Source organism: Anticarsia gemmatalis, chromosome 4 (genome assembly GCF_050436995.1).
Source record: "Anticarsia gemmatalis isolate Benzon Research Colony breed Stoneville strain chromosome 4, ilAntGemm2 primary, whole genome shotgun sequence".
NCBI classification, from domain to species: Eukaryota; Metazoa; Arthropoda; class Insecta; order Lepidoptera; family Erebidae; genus Anticarsia; species Anticarsia gemmatalis.
The window spans coordinates 8,253,971-8,272,935 of NC_134748.1; the positions used below are offsets into that span (position 1 = coordinate 8,253,971).

Genomic DNA, 18,965 nt, shown 5'->3' on the forward strand with positions numbered 1-18,965 from the left:
TGAAGCTGTAAAGTCTTTAATATTTTTTTTGACTTGCAGTTATAGCTTTTGCAAATACGAGTTCGTCTTTAGCGATTGTCTACTGAGACGATACAAAAGTTTTGCCTCTTAATTGCACATAAAGTCACAAGCATAAATCAAACCGATCATTATGAGAAAATGAGCGGGCTGTGTGTTCTCCCGTGCAACTTATTAACACATAACTTAAAACTACGTTGTGTGCGAATCTTATGATTTTAATTGCATATTTTCAATCGCATGTAGCTGCTAAGTACAGAGTAAATTAAACCTTTTTGCATACATTTTCAAAACGTATTATTAACTTCAGTACGCCACTTACACCCGTAACAAATTTCATTCGAGGTTGCGGGTATGGAAAATCTATTAACTAAGGAATTTTAATTTTGCCGCTCTCTCTCTCTCACGCATATTTGCAATAGTTTTGACACGCTATATTTAGATATTAATTAAATAAAATAACCTGACAGCCTAAAATATTAGAAAGGTAATATAAAACCTGTTTAGTTATAAACTTGTGATATTTTTAGCTAAATATGGAATCGATTTAATGACTTCTATTGAGATGCGTATTGGTTATTCGAAATATTTCGGTTGCTCTACATTTACAATGAAAATCGAGGTTATGACTGCATTTGTTGAAAATTTATAAAGCTGCATCCATTCATTTCATCATAAACAAACAGCTCTTATTTTATCACCTTTACTAAGCCTTGATGAATCTTTTCTATTTTACAACCTCGCTCGTCATCGAAAATGAGTTTATCAAACTTCGATCATTGATAGAAGTAAACCTGCACATATTCAAGTTGCATTGACCGGTGATTATTATGTGCATTTATTTGCTTTATTTATTTAAATAACATACACAATGGTGACATACGTTTACGGCATTGCAGATAACGCTTCAGGTTAAAGGTGCCAAGTAGGAAGTGTGCGCATAGACACGATTTCCGGTATTATCAACTCCAATGTAAAAGGTACGACGTACGACATGTCAACTACTATGTAACTTGTATAAAGGCACCGATTCACTTGCGTGTGCGCCATGACAGCGTAATTGACAGTTTATTTTATATAATTCGATCGCCCAAATTGGTCAACTGATATTCGTGTAAGAAAAACTCAGGCTTGCGTTGGTATAGTACCGTTATTTTTTTCAAAAGGTCCAAAAATTCCATAACTTATTTTAATTTCGATGTTCGCTAAACGAGACAGTTATACAGCCTGTACAGTGTACAATTTTTTTTCCAATCGGCAAAAAGGAATCGTTATTCGTTAATACTGAGAAATGCAATGGCTTTCGAGTGATGCCTCAAGCCAGGCTTTACGAAATCGCTTATTTACATTTGCGTGCCCAATAACATTTAAGCAAAATGTTTAGTTTTTCAGGATGACCTACGACTGCGACGAAAAAGATAACAGCACACGACATTACAAGACCCGACTTGCTATATTGGCATAACAAACCTCAACGTATATATGAATGCTAATAGAGACACACAGAAACAAGAAAAACATCTTAAAACATACGATAATTTATGTTAAATAAAACAATCAGATTGCTGTTAAGTGTAAACTAATTTATATTGCGGTACTTTGTTGCCAATCAGACAAGACTATAACTTACATACTCTATTTTTTACAAATAGTCAGCGATTACTATAATTTAATCATGATGGTGGTATAAAAAATAGGTGGGGACAAGTCAAAGGACCGATGTGTACGAAACGAATATAAAAAATGACCTTCCAGTATCGTTGACACCGATTGTTTTTAGATACAAAATGGTAAAATCTTGTCATGTCCTTTCAATAGATTTACGGAATAATATCGACTGAACTTTGCATAAACATTGAAAAACATCAAATACCGCCTGTAGCATGCGTGTTAGCTAGATATACCCTTGAGGGCAAACACATGCAGCAACCTTCGTGTATAATATACCTTGTATCAGCAGACTATCGTTTGATTAATGCCACCAAAAAGTATAAAAAATGATTGACCTATATCGACAAGCCGTGAATTATAAAAACCGATTAACCAATTCGCATTTATTTGAATAACGCCTTTTCTTTCCAAATAAAAAATAAGTGGATAAGTTTGTGGAGGTAAAAGTGGACATGACAGCGTATCATTATTTTACTCAACATTTCATAACAAAAGCTCGATTACGGGTTCACGCCTCCACTAAATAATAAAAATAATATTTATAAAGTTGTAGAACAAAGATGAATAAGAACCGAAAACAATATGATACGTTATCTTTTTCCAAACTTTGGGTGGCACGTCATGGGCACAACAGACTCGTCACAGAAGCGATAGTGTGGCACCAAGCCTACTTTGTGGTCACCATATCAACAGCGACGGAAACGCCCCATTACCTTTTTACAAAATTGGGGCTGAACTATAAATAGCGTGTTTAATGATTCATGAAAATGTAAAACACAAAACTATTTTCGTAATGAATTTTGAAGACAGATTTCCATGCAATCAACTTGCAAAAAATATACGCGAGCGATACGTAAATTTTGCACAAACTTTTTGTTGTCAACTGTTCGGAACAGTACGTGTCAGTGTATCAACATTGAACATAAATATTGCTATTGTTATGTAATAGGTAGGCAATGACTTAACTTATTTATCGTCTTTTCAGAGCGTCTCTAACGCAATCAATTGTGTTGCCAAGTTAACAAATTAATATAGAGATCTCTATATGTGAATTCTTAAAATAGATCTCAATAAAGGTTTAACATAAAAGCACTTTATTTTTCTTCCGCAAAAATTTGTTTTATTTATCAAATGCAATGATCTAACATTTAGCTTCTGTTTATTTACAAGTTAAATATTATTTGCTATTTGTCACTCGTCATGTATCTCAGAGATGATATTCTTGTTTTCATATCAATGAAAACGCAACGAACAAATAAAGCGTCATAGTGTTTGTGTTTGAAGAAGGGTTACTACCGGGATGTTAATTTTAGGATCATTTTGTATGACAAACATTTTAAAACATTATAAAGATTATGTAATATGTATTACCAGTACCTCGATTCTCTGCCACTATCGACTACCGACAACCGGCTAGCTATCGAATTTTGACATTTAGAATGTACTGCCAAAATGTTTCCTATGACACCCGTCAGAGGCGCTGATCAGATTTTCATACAAAATTTCTCGATGACAGTTCGGTTGTCGGTAGTCGATAGCAGTAGAGAATCGAGGCACTGTTTCTTACATATCGTTCATATATAAGCCTCAAGTAAATCCCCGTGTTTTTTCAACTATTACTAATCGAGCAACCATAGAACTGATTAACAATCTAATTATGTGTATAAAGGTCAGCCAGGGAAGTTTAACTGGAAAATATACATATTATATTCTTTTAATAATAATAATTATACTGCTGCTTTTATTCTCAGCTATCGCGAATTACCCATAAATATTGTTTATAAAAAGCGGCAAGTTTTTGACCCGCACACAATCGCTACATTTGCGTCAATGAGCGTCACATCCCAGCTCATCTCTAACTGGTCGGCAGCAGTCGCCAGTGGTCGGACGGCTTATTCAACAATGACATTAACACATACAATACAGAGGTTATCATATGTTTAAATATACGCAGAAGAAACATGCAATGCTATTTTTGTCGGATAACAAATTTATTATCTCCTAGCGTCAAATGATCGCGTGTCATTATTACTATTAAATATTTATTTCTTTCAGTTTAATATACAAAGTAATGATGAAACTAATATCCTACTTGCATAAGGGTTATTTACCACATAAAGAAGGCTATTTATATCCGCTAAGTTCGTCATCAAGCCCTTATTGCCCATAGTTAATCGTATCTCTTCTCAAAAATGTTTTATGTCAAACCAGTACGTCTAATTAAGAACATTAACAATTTAACTGAGACTAATGGAATTATATGCATAGTTTTTATAACTGTTATTGCTAGTACAAATTGTCAGAAGAGTTTACTAACTCATCATCAGTTTTCCTAAAACGATTCATTCAGAAAATTGTACAATGTAAAGACACAACACGAGTAATAAAGTAAACGACAGTTTCTTTCAAACGGCTGTCCGTTACACGAACGACGAGCGTATGTCATTACTGAGATAAAAGAAAACTGACAAAAACCCAGTTCAACTTAAACCTTGTATACGCAAGTACGTCAATGTTTGGCTTATTTTTAGGCTTCCTTATAATTTTGTTCTTAGCAAGTTCTAAGTGGGTATAACACGTAATGACGAGGGCAAAACTCAGGTAAAGCAAAAACTTACATCTTGTAAAGCTCGTCTTATTTTATGCTTAATTTTAATGTATCTGAGTCTGTATAAATAAAGTCAATATTCTTTTAAATTTCAATCTTCAGTGAATACAATTTGTGAGGATTTCCTCCCATAGATTAAAAGCAAAATGGTTGTTTTAGTATTAAAATATTAGAAGCATGCAAGTAGGATGCGCCTGCTACATTAGTATTTTACATGCATAATTAATTGTCCATATGTTCTGTATAACTAAGAGATGAATCTGGTGTTAAGAACAAAGAACCATATTTATGAGTTGCCGGTGAAAGTAGAACGGATGTTAATTCCTCTCGTATTTAATTCTGATACGAGAAGGGTATCTGAATCTTAAAAGTTGTCATTATCATCTAAGGCTGGACGTCTTCCAAGGATGAACGTAGAGCAATCGAGCCAATGTTCAAGAAATTACGATAGAATATACGAAATTTCAGCAAATTCCGTAATATTTTTTTTATATATTATTATTTTTTTCTGTATAAAAGGAACCAATAATAGCCCAGTACCTAACTCATATAAAATTAGCTAATTATACCTGTCTTATTTTTAGATGTCAGTACGGTTTTTTGATAAGCCGCAAGAACATATAACTAGCGTCGCAACCTTTTTATGAGGCAAACTCAACTTGTTGATTTATCATAAAAAAAATCTGCTATCTAAAAATAGATCTACGGTACGGTCTATTGTTATGCCACAGTATTATTATAATGTGCTGAATATACAGCCTTGATAACAGGAAAGCCAACAGCCAGAAATATTCAAATAAAAAAGTATGAGTCTATGTTAGAACTCATTTTCTGTACAAGATCAATCCGCACCGGTCTGTCAGGGAAATGCGCATGCATGCGAAAGCTTTTCTTAGTGTTGGAGTTTGAGCCCGCCGATTTCATCGCCATCGTCCAGATTTATAATTCGTGTATTAAAACCTATGGTGTAAGATTAACATACTATGAAACATTGGTTATGTTACGGAAGTGTCTAATCGATAAGTGCAGAGGCAGTGCGGGGAGTTAGCTGTTCGGCCTACTGTGGCACGCGGGCAGCAGGAAGTGGCCGGACACGGAAAGCGACGCGACGTGCCCGCTAGCGATACAGATTGGAACACCGTACACACACCGTGAATACCGCCATACACTTTCGGTGACAACCACAAACATTTTCAAAATGTTCGAACTAGACTACTCGAAACCTTGTCAAGTGTTATCTTATGACAGTCGTTTATCGTGCTAAATGCTCGTTGCCCTTTTAAAGTAACTAGTATTTGTTCTGTAATAGGTACTAGTATCATGTCTTACTCATATATTATAAGTATCTTTACGTTCTAGAAGCTGTGATAAAAAAAAACAGGCAGGCCGAGGGTCTATGAAATGAAATTAACGGATCGCAATTAAGAGTGTAATTTCAAGTTAAAAAAGCAATTAAAGGGACTGATTTTGGAAAAAATTATAGTGGAACATCGTAAAACAGGTAAGATAATAAAATTAGGCTCTAACTAACAGACGTCACAAAACTGTTGGTTAATAACATTCATGAAAAACGCCTTTAATTGACGTAAAAAATATTTGGAAGTCTTCTTTCCTCATGTTACAACAAATCCCAAAAATGCTGTTTTTATAAACCATAAAAAAAACAAGAATGTCGATTTCGAAAACACGAATTTTGGTTTCGATTATTGTAAGGATTCGTATTTTCAAATGTGCATTAATTTCGTATACGAAGCCTACATGATGAAACGACTTATATTATTCTAGTGAATCATTTCGATGGTTCAGACTACTATAAAAGTCTTCAGATTAAATTGTTATTTGAGTTTTAAACCAGAAATACTTAATGCGAGCGAAAAACTAAGTTCCGTTTTCAGACACACTATAAATGATCAAGTGTATTATTGATGTGAATATATTATTTTTTGCAAGTTGAATAAGATCTGTTAAATACAACAATTAAGTAAACATACATATTGCAATTTGTATACTTAAACAATTTGATGCTTATATTGTTACTAATTTCACATCATCGTGCTGTGATTTCAGATAGATAACATAATGAACGACGACAGTTTGGACAGCTGTGAGAATTACTTCAATCTTCATTTTTAAACAATTATTGTTTATATCCCAAATTGGAAAAAATCTTGTACAATGAGATATTTTTGGTAGCGGATGTTGTGTTCTCATTTGCTTATGACCCAACATTTGTTTTAACAGATTTTATCAAGAAATTAAACACTTTATCTTAAAAGGAAACTGAAGGACTTATGCAAACCGTTTGCGTGCCTTTTATTGGATTACACAATTCTTTATTCTATAAAGCAGCCGTCTGTAATACATCATATATCACCAAATAACCCACAAAACTTACAAAGACTTCTTTTAAAATAGTTTACTGTGTTACAGGGGGCCAAACATTACTCGCCCACAATCGTAAAATTGCTTTTACGCAAAGTACATGCTCGTTTGGTAATGTACACATTGTCGAAGTGTTCTTACAAACTAAGCGATGGACTTGCTCTAGGGTTCTTTACTCGCGAAGTAGGTGTGATCAAGGCATAAGGGTGCGGCACTGGCGACGATATGCCTGCTAAGGTTACGAGACGACCGCGCCAAACATCTGTTTATTTTTACAATCTACATGATACATCCAAAGTTATCCTGTTTATGTTTGTTCCTGAAATTTTATTACGTGTTGCACATTGATTCCTGTAAGTATGTTACAGCCGATTTCCAGTAACTTCTGTTATATTGTTTATCCTGTTATACACATGTTATTAAACCATGGTAAACTTGACATATGTATGGCAACTTGTGGTCGATTTCTATAGACATAAGAGTTGTTTTTTAATGTAACTATGTAAACACTTTTTTTGAAGTACTTAGACACTTTTTCATAAACTAACATATACATGTCAAAGTTATAAACTGGTTGTGTTACAATGTATTTGATTACAATACTTTTTCATCATTAAGTATGACCTTCCCTCATTACTTTGTGATTAACATTATAGCGTCGAGCAATGATGCGAATGTTTGAATTACATAAATATTTCGACGTGGTGCTCTGAATTAATAACATAGTATGTTTGTTGTAGCGAGTGGGCGGCGCCGGCGCACCACAACCTTGAAACTGATAAAACCCTTGACTCGACCGAGATTACCTCACTGACTACAGTGACTACAACATCGTGGGTACATGCCGAATACAATAATGAATCGTTTGCCCTCTAACCGATTTGACGATAAGCTTAAAAAAGCTCCGTCTCGAGTGGCGACCGTTTGATAAGTCTATAACTGACTGACTATTGATTGAATATTGTGACTTTCAATACATCATTACGTCCAAACAAAAAAGTGAGTTAAAAAATGTACTGAGGTGAATATTAAACGGAAATCGAAATCCTATTAGTAAGTCGGTATGATTTCTAATTACGCTACAGGACGTACCTACATATTATAATTAAATCGAAGATTGAGTCATGCGACTTATGTATTCACCACTATACATATACCCATAATACCAACACGCAACTTACAAATTAATTCAATAATATTTTCCTCGAATCAGCGCCTTACGTCTTCTAATATCCAGGATTTACCGTAGCCCATACTTTATTCATGAATCAAATAAGGAGAAACAAGATTTTTCTTTGTTTTCCATAGTATAAGCCTTCTACGTACATATTATGTGAATAATATTATGATGTATAGAGAAGGGAGCACAAAGTATAATTTGTACAAGTATCACTTTAAACAAACAATATATTACTAGAGTAACATTCGACTAACTACTTGTAATATAAATTATAATAATATACTTCTTTCAACTAAGTTGTACAAAGAAAATACATAACTTTAGTTTATACATAGGCTTTAATAGAACAGTAAACAGGTCTATTACAAGGTAAACGATCATAGTCGTTGTGACGATAATGCTTACTTTGTCTTTGGATGTGAGGCGTCTCAGGTCAAGCAGCTTTTGGTACTGGCGAAGGGCTCTCATGTAGAGCCTGACCGGGAACTCGGCGGACAGGGGCACCTGCTCCGTCGCCCGGGACGCCACCCCCGCACCGCTCATCGCAATCCAAAGCACACACACACTCGTTCTTTATTCATAAGCACCAAACGCCGTCATAGACACGAGCGCCAATCGCGCGTCCGAAGTGAACGTAGGTTCCATGCAACACTGACGTATCGCGCGCCCCGCGCATGCGTGCCCAACTTGCTACGCTTGCAAAAAAGAAACTACAAGTTATCCACACTCGAGTGACTTTCCCTGCTCCATCCGTCGCTGCTGCCACGGACGTGACCCGCTTTTACCGTCATTACTGCAGTATTTCCAAGCACACTATCGTTCGCGCTACTGTCCAACACGACCAACACGCCTACCGTTACAAAGCTTCTAGAAGGTCGGGCTCGATAAAGGTTTTACTAACTTTGTGGATGTTTCTATCAGGTGTCACCTTGAATCTAACGGAAATTACTATTTTTGTATTTTAAGTTGTAGATTTTTGATATTGCGGCATTTTGTTACCCAATATAATAGTTGCTGATTTACATCATATAAGGATATGTTGGTACATATTAGATTTCCGAGTATGTAAAAGAGCAAAAGCTTAATAAAAGCCCGAATTATAAAGTTAGGTATTCAAATATCTAACCAAACCCTAAAGTGTTGCTATTACGTTGAGCATTCGTCTGATATAACTTAAATTAAGGCCACCAGTAGATCTTATCAAGTTTTTTGACATCATTCGATAATACCTAAATAAATACGTAATTTTGCTGAAATGTGCGCACGATATGGCATGTTTTATGAACTTTAACCCTAACGCGAAGTTATATACAATACGGGATTCCCGTTAAGTAGTTTGAATAATCGTAATTTTATAGAGAATATTGGCATTCAGTAACTAAAACTTGGAATTAAGTGGTTGATGCAATTCCTCTATTTGGGTTTAAGAAAATACACACACACACTTACACTTAAGCCTTTCTGAAATAACCCGCAATTAGAGGGCACTGGAGAGTGTTTTTACATTATAGAGCTTTTCCATCCTAGCCTTGCGGTAAACGGCTACAGAACTGGATTTTAATAATCGTACGTCAATAGTTTTCAAGTTCCAAGGAAAACAGGTAAAAGGAATCTCTACCGCAATAAGGTAATGTCTATGTCTCGGAATCTCGCTCCTTTTCCAAACTAGCTTCTGGTATTTACTTGTAAAAATCCATATTTCGATCACACTTATAAAAATGTTAACAAAAAAAGAAAATACGCTTGTGAAATTATATTCTTATTTGTACTTTCCAATGTTTTATTTTCGTCTTATTGTAAACATGAATTTACGTCATTCGTCAAAGCTTTGCTCAATATTATACAATTGATAACTAAAATCAAATAATTTATATCCAATATGTACAATTTAACCTCATTTCTTACATTCACGTCATCGGGAGACTGATAATATAAATAGTATGGATTGCATGGAATTATTAAATTACAGAATGACGCAAAATTATAATTTTATATTTGGTTTTCCTGTGAAAAGTACATTCTACATTTACACCGAATGAACGATTAAACCTTCAGGGGACATTCAACAAACCGTATTTAAAATTTAACTTAGCAATAATTATATTATACTAATCAAAAGCTTAATTAACTCCCATGACAATCTATCAAAGGAAGGCAATATATTTAATAACATCTTATACTGTATTTCTTCACCTTATTTTTGTACGTAGCTAAGACGTATGAAAAACTGTTTATTTATCGAGTAGGACATGAATGGCTTCGAACTAATGAGGATGGTGTCACGCCACAACACCGGATAATTGAATTGATTATGCATTGTAATGAACGGAACTATGACGATACTGCGTATGTACATGTGTACCTACTTACTATATACTTCGATATATATAGGTATGATATAGGCTACAGTACCTTAGGTACTGTGGCAGTACAATTGATATTTTTTATTCCATCAACATTACGTATTTCTAAAGTAAGTTTACCTTCATCAAACGTTTGTACATTACACTCGGAGGCGATGAAATGGAATATTTCATAATCAAATCATATATTCATTGAGGTCAAATCGTTAGATTAATGCCAAAGCTATGTTTAATTTACTGTCAGTGTGAAATAGCCAAGCAGAACTGGGTAGAAACTCAAGGGTCACCTTTTTGATCGACTGATAATTACATAGGAACTTTTACAATTAATAATAAATATTTGTTACATAATACACTTTTGTGGTGGACTCAAAGCCCATACCCTCCCACATTACGGGAGGAGACTCTTGCCTAGCGGTGGGACACTAAGTAAATGGGTTAAATTTATTTATTTATAATACATTTTCAAGTCTGTTCGCCAGGTATTATTTTATCGTTCAATCCACCAAATCAGGTGTTTGCAGTGACTCTTATAATGTACATATTTTCGCTTAAAAATACGTTTTACGAGCGTAGATTTATTATATTACTTTACTTTGTTAGTGTAGGCAATAGCTTGACTAAATCGAATTAGTCGATCTAAATAGTTCACGCTCGATAAGTCAATGTTGTTTTTCAGCCTTTTATTTCTCTATAGGCGATTTCTGGTCACGGTTGTGATATAAATAAATAGTAATAATATTACAAAATAAGCCAATAATACTACGTGGTTAATACTTAAAACATTAAAAATATTGTATGTTATGTAATTAGGAATAACGTTTGTCGTGAAGATTTTTGTATAGAGTTTATATTTTTTTTACAATGAACGATAATCGCAGTAAAAAATATCGCTTTACTAAGTGCGAATATAAACACGTGTACTTTTATGAACGGGTTTAATGGCTGCAAAGTCAAAAGATTTTATTGATGTCATTATAACCATAAAACATGACTAATAATAAATGTAAAAATAATGAGATTGTTGCATAAAGTATAAAGAATTTAAGATAAATGTTATGATTAATTTCTTATATAAGATTACATTTTCGTAAGCACTTTTAATAGATAACTAAGGAAAAAGTTTCAAGACACACAGAATTTCAACAGAATTTCAAGAAAATAACAATTATAGTCGATAATTCAGTCACAAAAAATGTATGTAAATGGTCAATGTAATCGCCATATCCCACAATGTTTGTTTATTACAAACAATAATTAAGTAGGTGACTCTATCAGCTGTTCGGTTTATTATCTTAACTTACATAAACGAATGTAAATTATATCATACAAAGTGTCTTCCTAATCACTTTAAATAATTAAATAGTAGGTGTCATCGTTATTAACAACACTACTTCCATGGGACAACCATTATGAGTTGGAACAAGATATGACTCTACACCGATCCGGCCGCTCTACCAATGCCATTAGACCACTTTAATCATAATAGGAACCACAAAAAATAAAGATTATCTCACCGTAACAATCCAAATTTCTTGTTATGTTAAATGGAATGTAATAAAATAAAGGAAATAATGAAATAACAGTGTTTACTCACTTGTGACCATAACTCCTTTGTCAACATAACCTCTCTTCACGGAAACGTGCACAAATACATATAAACATGAAAAAATAACACACTCGAGCATTGATTTCACTTTTGTATTGAATATTTTAATGTGTTGAATCGTGGGAGAGTAGTATTTGATACGATATGGAGCATAATATGCGATATTATAACGCGTCTGTAGTACGCATGCACTCGGGAAGCATCCCGTCATCCCCCTCTCTCCCCGCGCACTGCCCCCCCCCATGTCTCTCCCAACATCCCGAACTCCCCGGTTATTGTAACGGTTATTCACATAACCTACAAATAACTCGACGAACTTGTCGACAGGAAGCTATCTTAATTTTTAATTAGGCGTCTAATTGCCGTAAGGATGCTGCGAAATATTTCCTTATTTAGAACGCGCATGAATGCCTAATAATGTTTGTGGAGGTGTATGCGTAATTTATCAATGACATACTGTAAATGAGATTTATAAACGATCAACTAAGTCGCATTTTTTAAAAAACTGAAAACAGTGTAATTTTACTTTATTTAATTTTTTACTGTTGGACTAGATGAAATGTCATTATTCCAAGAATGTTTCCCAATATAGTTTATGTAACAAGAACTACATTTTACAATTTTTTACTCAATAACGATGACGAACTTTTCAACAAAGCTTAGACTTTGCTATTTATCGAGTACGAAAAAATTGTATGCATAATATTCAAATGTTATAGCTAACTAACAAGCTCTTTCATTTCCGATTTGAATAAAACGCTATAATAATATTAAAACTAATTTCAAAGTTTTGTTCTACACGCAAAAACACGGGCACTAAAATTACAAATACAATGTAATAAAATGACTACTTGAAAAACATTGCTTTAATTAATTTAGAATAAATTATTATAATTTGTAACCATTCAGAATTACTTACGAAGGTAACTTCGTTTTCGTTATCAACGGGAACATAATTAGTTTGCTTTCATTATTCATTAAATGTAAAGTTGTAATAGGTTATGGCTACTGACGTCAACAACTAATGATTTTAGGAGATAATGATCATTATTCGAATTACTTAAACAACAGAAGCAAGTAATTAACGGTAAATTACTTACATTATTACAAAAGCACATTGGTTATGTCACTAAGATTAAAATAACTCTTCTATGGGCTCCTAACTCATTTTCCGAGTTGCCATATTTCACCAATCTGAAATAAATAATCTGATCTTTGTAAAGAATATTGCATCGTTTCATAACGTATTTTCATTTTACCTACCTGGACTGACTAAGAATTTAGCACTAGTTTATCTATTCAAGAGCGATTGGAATAGATAAACTACCGCTAAATGTACCTCAGAAACCGGGGGTAAGCAATACACCTCAAGTGATAACTACAATGAGGTTTGGGAACATTGACAATTATGAATTTTCAGAAATTCAAGATTTGTTATCGTAACTGGCTGATCTGTCTGATTAATTGATTACAGACGTTACAAAACCTGTTTCAATTTCTACCTCTAGACTAAATTAAATCACAAGTATTTTTATAATATCACACTTGTATTGTGGAATGCACGAATCTTTGACATTTACGTGCTCTTTTAAACAACTAATATGGTATTTTATTTCGTTTATCTTTATTCATATAAATGCTTATGCAATGTAAAAAGAGGAATACAAAGATAGTAAGTTAATTTTTCTATAAATCACTATAAAGAATCAATTAGGTTTCATTAAGTTTTTGTGTTATATTTTTTTTATTTGCGAATTGAATGTAGGCACATTATGAGGATATTATAATGTTACAAAATAAAACCTATTTTAGATAGAATAATTATGGTACTTTGGAACCATAATATAGCCATCCAACCGCATCACAATACTCTACGTAGTAACGACCTAAGATTTTCCTCCTACTGTAAAACCTTCACTTAATTTTGTTATTGTTTAATCTTTAAACATTTGATCTACTATTTCATTTAGGACAGTTTAGATAACACACGCTAAATCTCTCAAATAATGTGATAACTAATGGAATTGAAGACAAACACTGGAAAAATTTGAGGATCACTGTGTTATATATTTGTATGAGCTGTTTTACTTACCGCTTCGTTAAGAAAATCTGCTAGTAAGCATAATACGGTACCTCGATTCTCTACCACTATCGAATACCGACAACCGGCTAACTATCGAATTTTTGACATTTAGAATGTACTGCCAAAATATTTCCTACAACACCCGTCAGAGGCGCTGATCAGATTTTCATACAAAATTTCTCGATGACAGTTCGGTTGTCGGTAGTCGATAGTAGTAGAGAATCGAGGCACAGTAATGCACGTGTCCGCATAATGGTTGGTTACAAAAATATTTGTTTCTCATATTATCGATTATATTACCATCTTGTGCAACGTTGATTAAATTCATTAAAATCTAGTAATGACTTGATAAATTAGCACTAACTAGTGAATGTTTACGTAAAGACATTACGACAAAAGATCACAGCATTCTTCGCTAATAGTAAACAGTAGTCGTCACTCGGTAAACTTTTCAAAGTTCACGGATTCCGAATGTACGAATCATGTTTACTTGCCGACGTGGTTAGAGGGATCATTGCTAAGCAGATGGACAAATGTAAAGACATGAGATGAAGGCGCTTCTCTTATGTATTTTTTCTTTTAGAGCACCTTAAACTATGGTTAGTATAGTACATAGGTAAATTAGAGTTAAGATTATTGTATTCATTTACATTAAATGTTTAGGCACAGACGTTTGGTAACCGGTTACAATACTTATTACTCCTTTAAACCAAGATATTGAACGTAAGCTACCACACTTTTAAAACCTTTAACAGAAAAGAGGCGCTACGTTTTTTAAAGCCTTATCTCAATATAACGGAGTCCTTATGTACAAAAGTAGCGCTAGCACTTGGCCACATTTTTTGTTATTTGTCGTATAGTTGCGCTAAAACGTCGCGAAGGTTAAATCACTTGGTAACAAAGCTTCTGAAAAATAAAATTTATAAGTAAACTGCTACATCCTACGCCCACAAACGTTGTTCAAATTTGCTTCTTCCGAAAGAAGTGTAAAGTAATGTCCATTAGTCATTTAAATAAGAATATAGCAGTCGGTATTGTGCACATAATATACCAGTTTAAACACCTACTACATCTACTATTTGTTCCAGAATGCCCCATGTTTCAAACCCACACGAAAATAGTGTATAAAGTCTTTCTTTAATCATACTTATTAAATGTACAGTTATTACGATGTACTATTGCTCTTGAGTGACTATGTAATATAACCTATTCTCTGCTATTAATTAAGCAACAAACTGACTAGCATTGTTTCGCTGTCTGAAAAGCGAATTTATAGAACAAGTGTTAATTATGTATTTGTTTTCTGACTTGAACACAATGCATTAGCGCCATGTGACGTAGAACAAATATCACTACGGTGTCAATCAGACAAGGAGCCAGGTATAAAACGTATGAAATACAAGGTGATTGCCTGATTGAACTGTTCTGTATGTTTATTTTATTGAGCTTTCAATGTGTGAGTATGAGTGTAGACCTCAGTCGTGATAGAGTCACGATTTCGGCATTTAACGGCATTGAAATAACTTAAATTCGTAGTAGGCACGCGCAGTTTTCTCCTTGTCAAAATATTGAAGTTGATATCAATTGTTTACATTGGATTGGACACGCCTTTATAAGCGAATATGCTTAACTACTTGCTTTGGTACAGATGAAATACTTCTTTATCATTCCAGAAAGTAACATTGTTCCCGATAGCATCATCATCATCAAGCCAATACAAACTTAATTGGAATCACTGTTTCGCGCAAGAATCGCTTCTTTTCGGTGCACATTGTACATCACTTTTATGGTACTTGATATAAGAATAGTTGCATATTACGTACAATAATTACATAACGAGTACAAATTAAAATATAGGGATGTGACTTAACAATGTTCACTACTTGACAATCCACATTTACACGTCTCGATAAAACGTAAGTAAGAATGGGCTGTAGATAACGGAATGCTGAATGCTGGGATATATGTCAGGGACGAACTACACTCATATAGGAAAGACAGGTTGACTCGACCAACAGGATGTGAGCAGGCTGCATGTTACGTAGGCTTTGCCCGGTTGGCTATAAATAAATGACAATAATATTTGTGGCTTTATTTGGAGGTGCGATTAAATGCTGTCCACCGACCCTGTGAGCTCTGACGTCAATGGCTCGCCGTGATCCACCTTCAAGATAAACTCGCGCGCACGTGAATGGATGGAATTGTGGCTAATGACAATATTGCAATTTACTAACAATCATTGTTATAACCTATTATTATAATTATGAATGATTCATAGCTTCTAAATTGTCGTGTTACAATGATTGATATGTAATATAAGGAGTTTCGCGATCATGCATGACTTACGTTGCGGTTTGCTTGACGTTTTGGTCAGATTGTATCGACCGCAGTAAAGGGGAATCAATTATATTTTCAAAGTCAAAAAAGCTCGACTGCGTTTATCCCCGTATTATATGTAAAAAAAAGTATAAAAGGTTTTTGAGCTTAGGTACTTTAATAACTAATTTGAATTCTCGCAGATAATAGTAGTAGTGATACCTAGAGCGAACCAAATTACCCTATACACTGTGTTTTTAACTATTATTCACACAGTAAAATAAGCACAAAATAAGTAAGCTGTATTTTATTACCTTTGCATTTAAAGTAATTTTGACTCAAAAATATATAAAAACAAAACATGTAAAGTGAACAAACAAAGCACTTGACAGAACTGCAAATGAACTCTCAAGAAAAAGTAGAGTTACAATCCAAGGTTACTAAGGTTAAATGATAAAATGAAAGGTCAAGGTCACAAGGGTTAAATAATAAAACCTTTTAATCAGTGTGAACATGACTTAATGCTTAATACTCGTGACAAAATGTTAGTGAACTAAAAAACATAATTACGAGGCCACCATGAGGCGCTCGGACCTCCTTCTAACGTACGCCACACATGGCATTGGAATATGGTACGACGTTCCATACAATCTAACATTTTCTATTTATTAAAGTCCTTTGTTAGTGGCCCGAAGCACGTATGACCTTATTTCCAAATAACGTGTAAGAAATGTATTATTTTTGTCCTGTACAGTGACATGCGTACACTAGTTAGAGAAATTGTAATTCACGAGCTATAATGACCGTGTTCACTAGACGCTCACGCAAGAGTAAAATGTATTAGAATACGCTATCTACTTCCGTTGCACGTTGCACTAGATCAGTGGTTCCCAACCAGTGGTCCGTGGAAGTCAAAATATGGTCCGCGAATGAATTTAAAATTGATCATGATTTCAGCATGATTATGACACTTTAATTTTAATATAACTTACATAGTGGTCCCTACTAACAAGAATAATATAAAAGTGGTCTCGGACTAAGAAAAGGTTGGGAGCCCCTGCACTAGATCATAAAGATGCGGCCACAATGTATAATAGAATGCTGACTCAGAGTCAGCCTGCGACCACGGCGAGTGCAACCTGCGCCGAAACGTTAGGCATTTTAAGGTAAAATGCGTGTTCGCGTTAATTCCCGTATTCTATTATAAATAAAACATGCAACGCGAGAGTTTAAAAGTTATGATGCGGCCACAAGTAATTAATTTTGTATGGAATCCAGTGAGAGCCATATTATCAGTTCGCTAGTTCAGGTAGCTCAGTGTATAGGCGAGCCTTGACCCCAATACATAAGATAAGATGTCACGATCAACGTTCACGCATGCGATATGTTTACATAATATCGATTTGTCCAGATTCGACACTGATGCCCCAGGTCAACGATTTATTTACTATCTTTCTATTTCAAATCGTTGCCGGGTTGTTTCTACAAAGTAGTCGTTTACGATGTATAATAAGAATTGACGTATTGTGAAGTAAATGATTCAATTGATTTTATATTTTACGGTACTTAGTTACTTACTGTAGTCATGGAAACATTAGAAAGCATCTTTGTAGTTTGGAATCTCGCATCAATAAACGGACCTAATAGGCAATCTTACGAAGAAATTACCTTGTTTCTGGGTTACAAAAACATAATAGCGAACATGAAAGTATAAGATAACTAAATCCGAAACACTTGGTATCCAATGGGAACTGTTGCCGCATCGTTCACCATTCTAGAGAGGGACGCTAAACGTGGAGATCACTAACCCCCAGTTCCTAAGGTACATTTAGCGGTAGTTTATGTATTCAATAGCGTATAAAAAAAACGAGTTTAAACGCTATTTAATAGATAAACTACCGCTAAATATATGTACAAATGGTTAGACATTTTACCACACGCACGGACACCGGAATAGAAATGTATGAAGATTACGATTATTATCACAATTTTCGCAAAATATGATCTTTAAGTATTGAAGTGTAGGATAGACTGTCAATTGCATCATGTGGTCCCTATAATTAGAAGGCAAGTGCACTGCAGCTGTTGTATTTAGATCATCATAAAATAATTCAGCTCTGAAACTAAACATATTTCACGTTAGTAAGCCACTGGATTTTACAATATGTTCATAGTATGTCGGCCAAAATAAAGATTCATTCAATACATTATTTAGTTAATATAATACTTTCCACGAAAAATAAATATTTTTCCTGTTTGCTATAATATCTCTACAGAGGAAATGTATTTGGGAAATTTTAATTTGCGTAACTAGGCGGAACATAGTAGCTTAAATATGGTACTTACATATGGTAGCTTAAATATGGTAACATACTTTTTCCTATGTGTTGTAAGTTTTATTAGTACGGTATTCATATTTCTGCTGAAAACGTTAAAATACAGAACTAAAACAAGGGTTGAAAGAAAACATGAGAAGGCGAAGTCTCTTATTTAAAAATTAAAAGTGGAACCATTTTATGTAACAAAATATATGATTTAGTTATTAAAATCCAATCTGTTTTTATAATTAGCGTTTAAAATATTTTAATATTATGCACAAATAAAGCTGAACAAATAATGTAACAAATATTTTTGATGTAAAATACACGTACTTAATAATTCTGCTTTGATATTATATTCACAATATGAATAAACCAACACGCTCTACGCAATCACATTTCCACAATCTTTCGAAG

The 18,965-nt window shown here is 34.0% G+C and overlaps 1 protein-coding gene across 3 annotated transcripts in view; it reads right to left on the reverse strand.

Moving 5' to 3' along the window:
- The window catches only part of IP3K1 (inositol-trisphosphate 3-kinase-like protein), an 80,720-nt gene that overhangs the window by 20,384 nt on the left and 41,371 nt on the right, over positions 1-18,965 (reverse strand). The window contains exon 1 of one of the 3 annotated variants that reach the window (XM_076113553.1): positions 11,820-11,978. The exons of 1 other annotated variant lie outside the window; for it this stretch is intronic. In XM_076113553.1, coding sequence (XP_075969668.1) covers positions 11,820-11,846 — 27 coding nt within the window. In that variant the 5' untranslated portion in view covers positions 11,847-11,978. Of the gene's footprint in view, positions 1-8,264; positions 8,530-11,819; positions 11,979-18,965 lie in introns of those variants that run through there. One more of the 3 variants, XM_076113551.1, reaches the window with a different exon arrangement.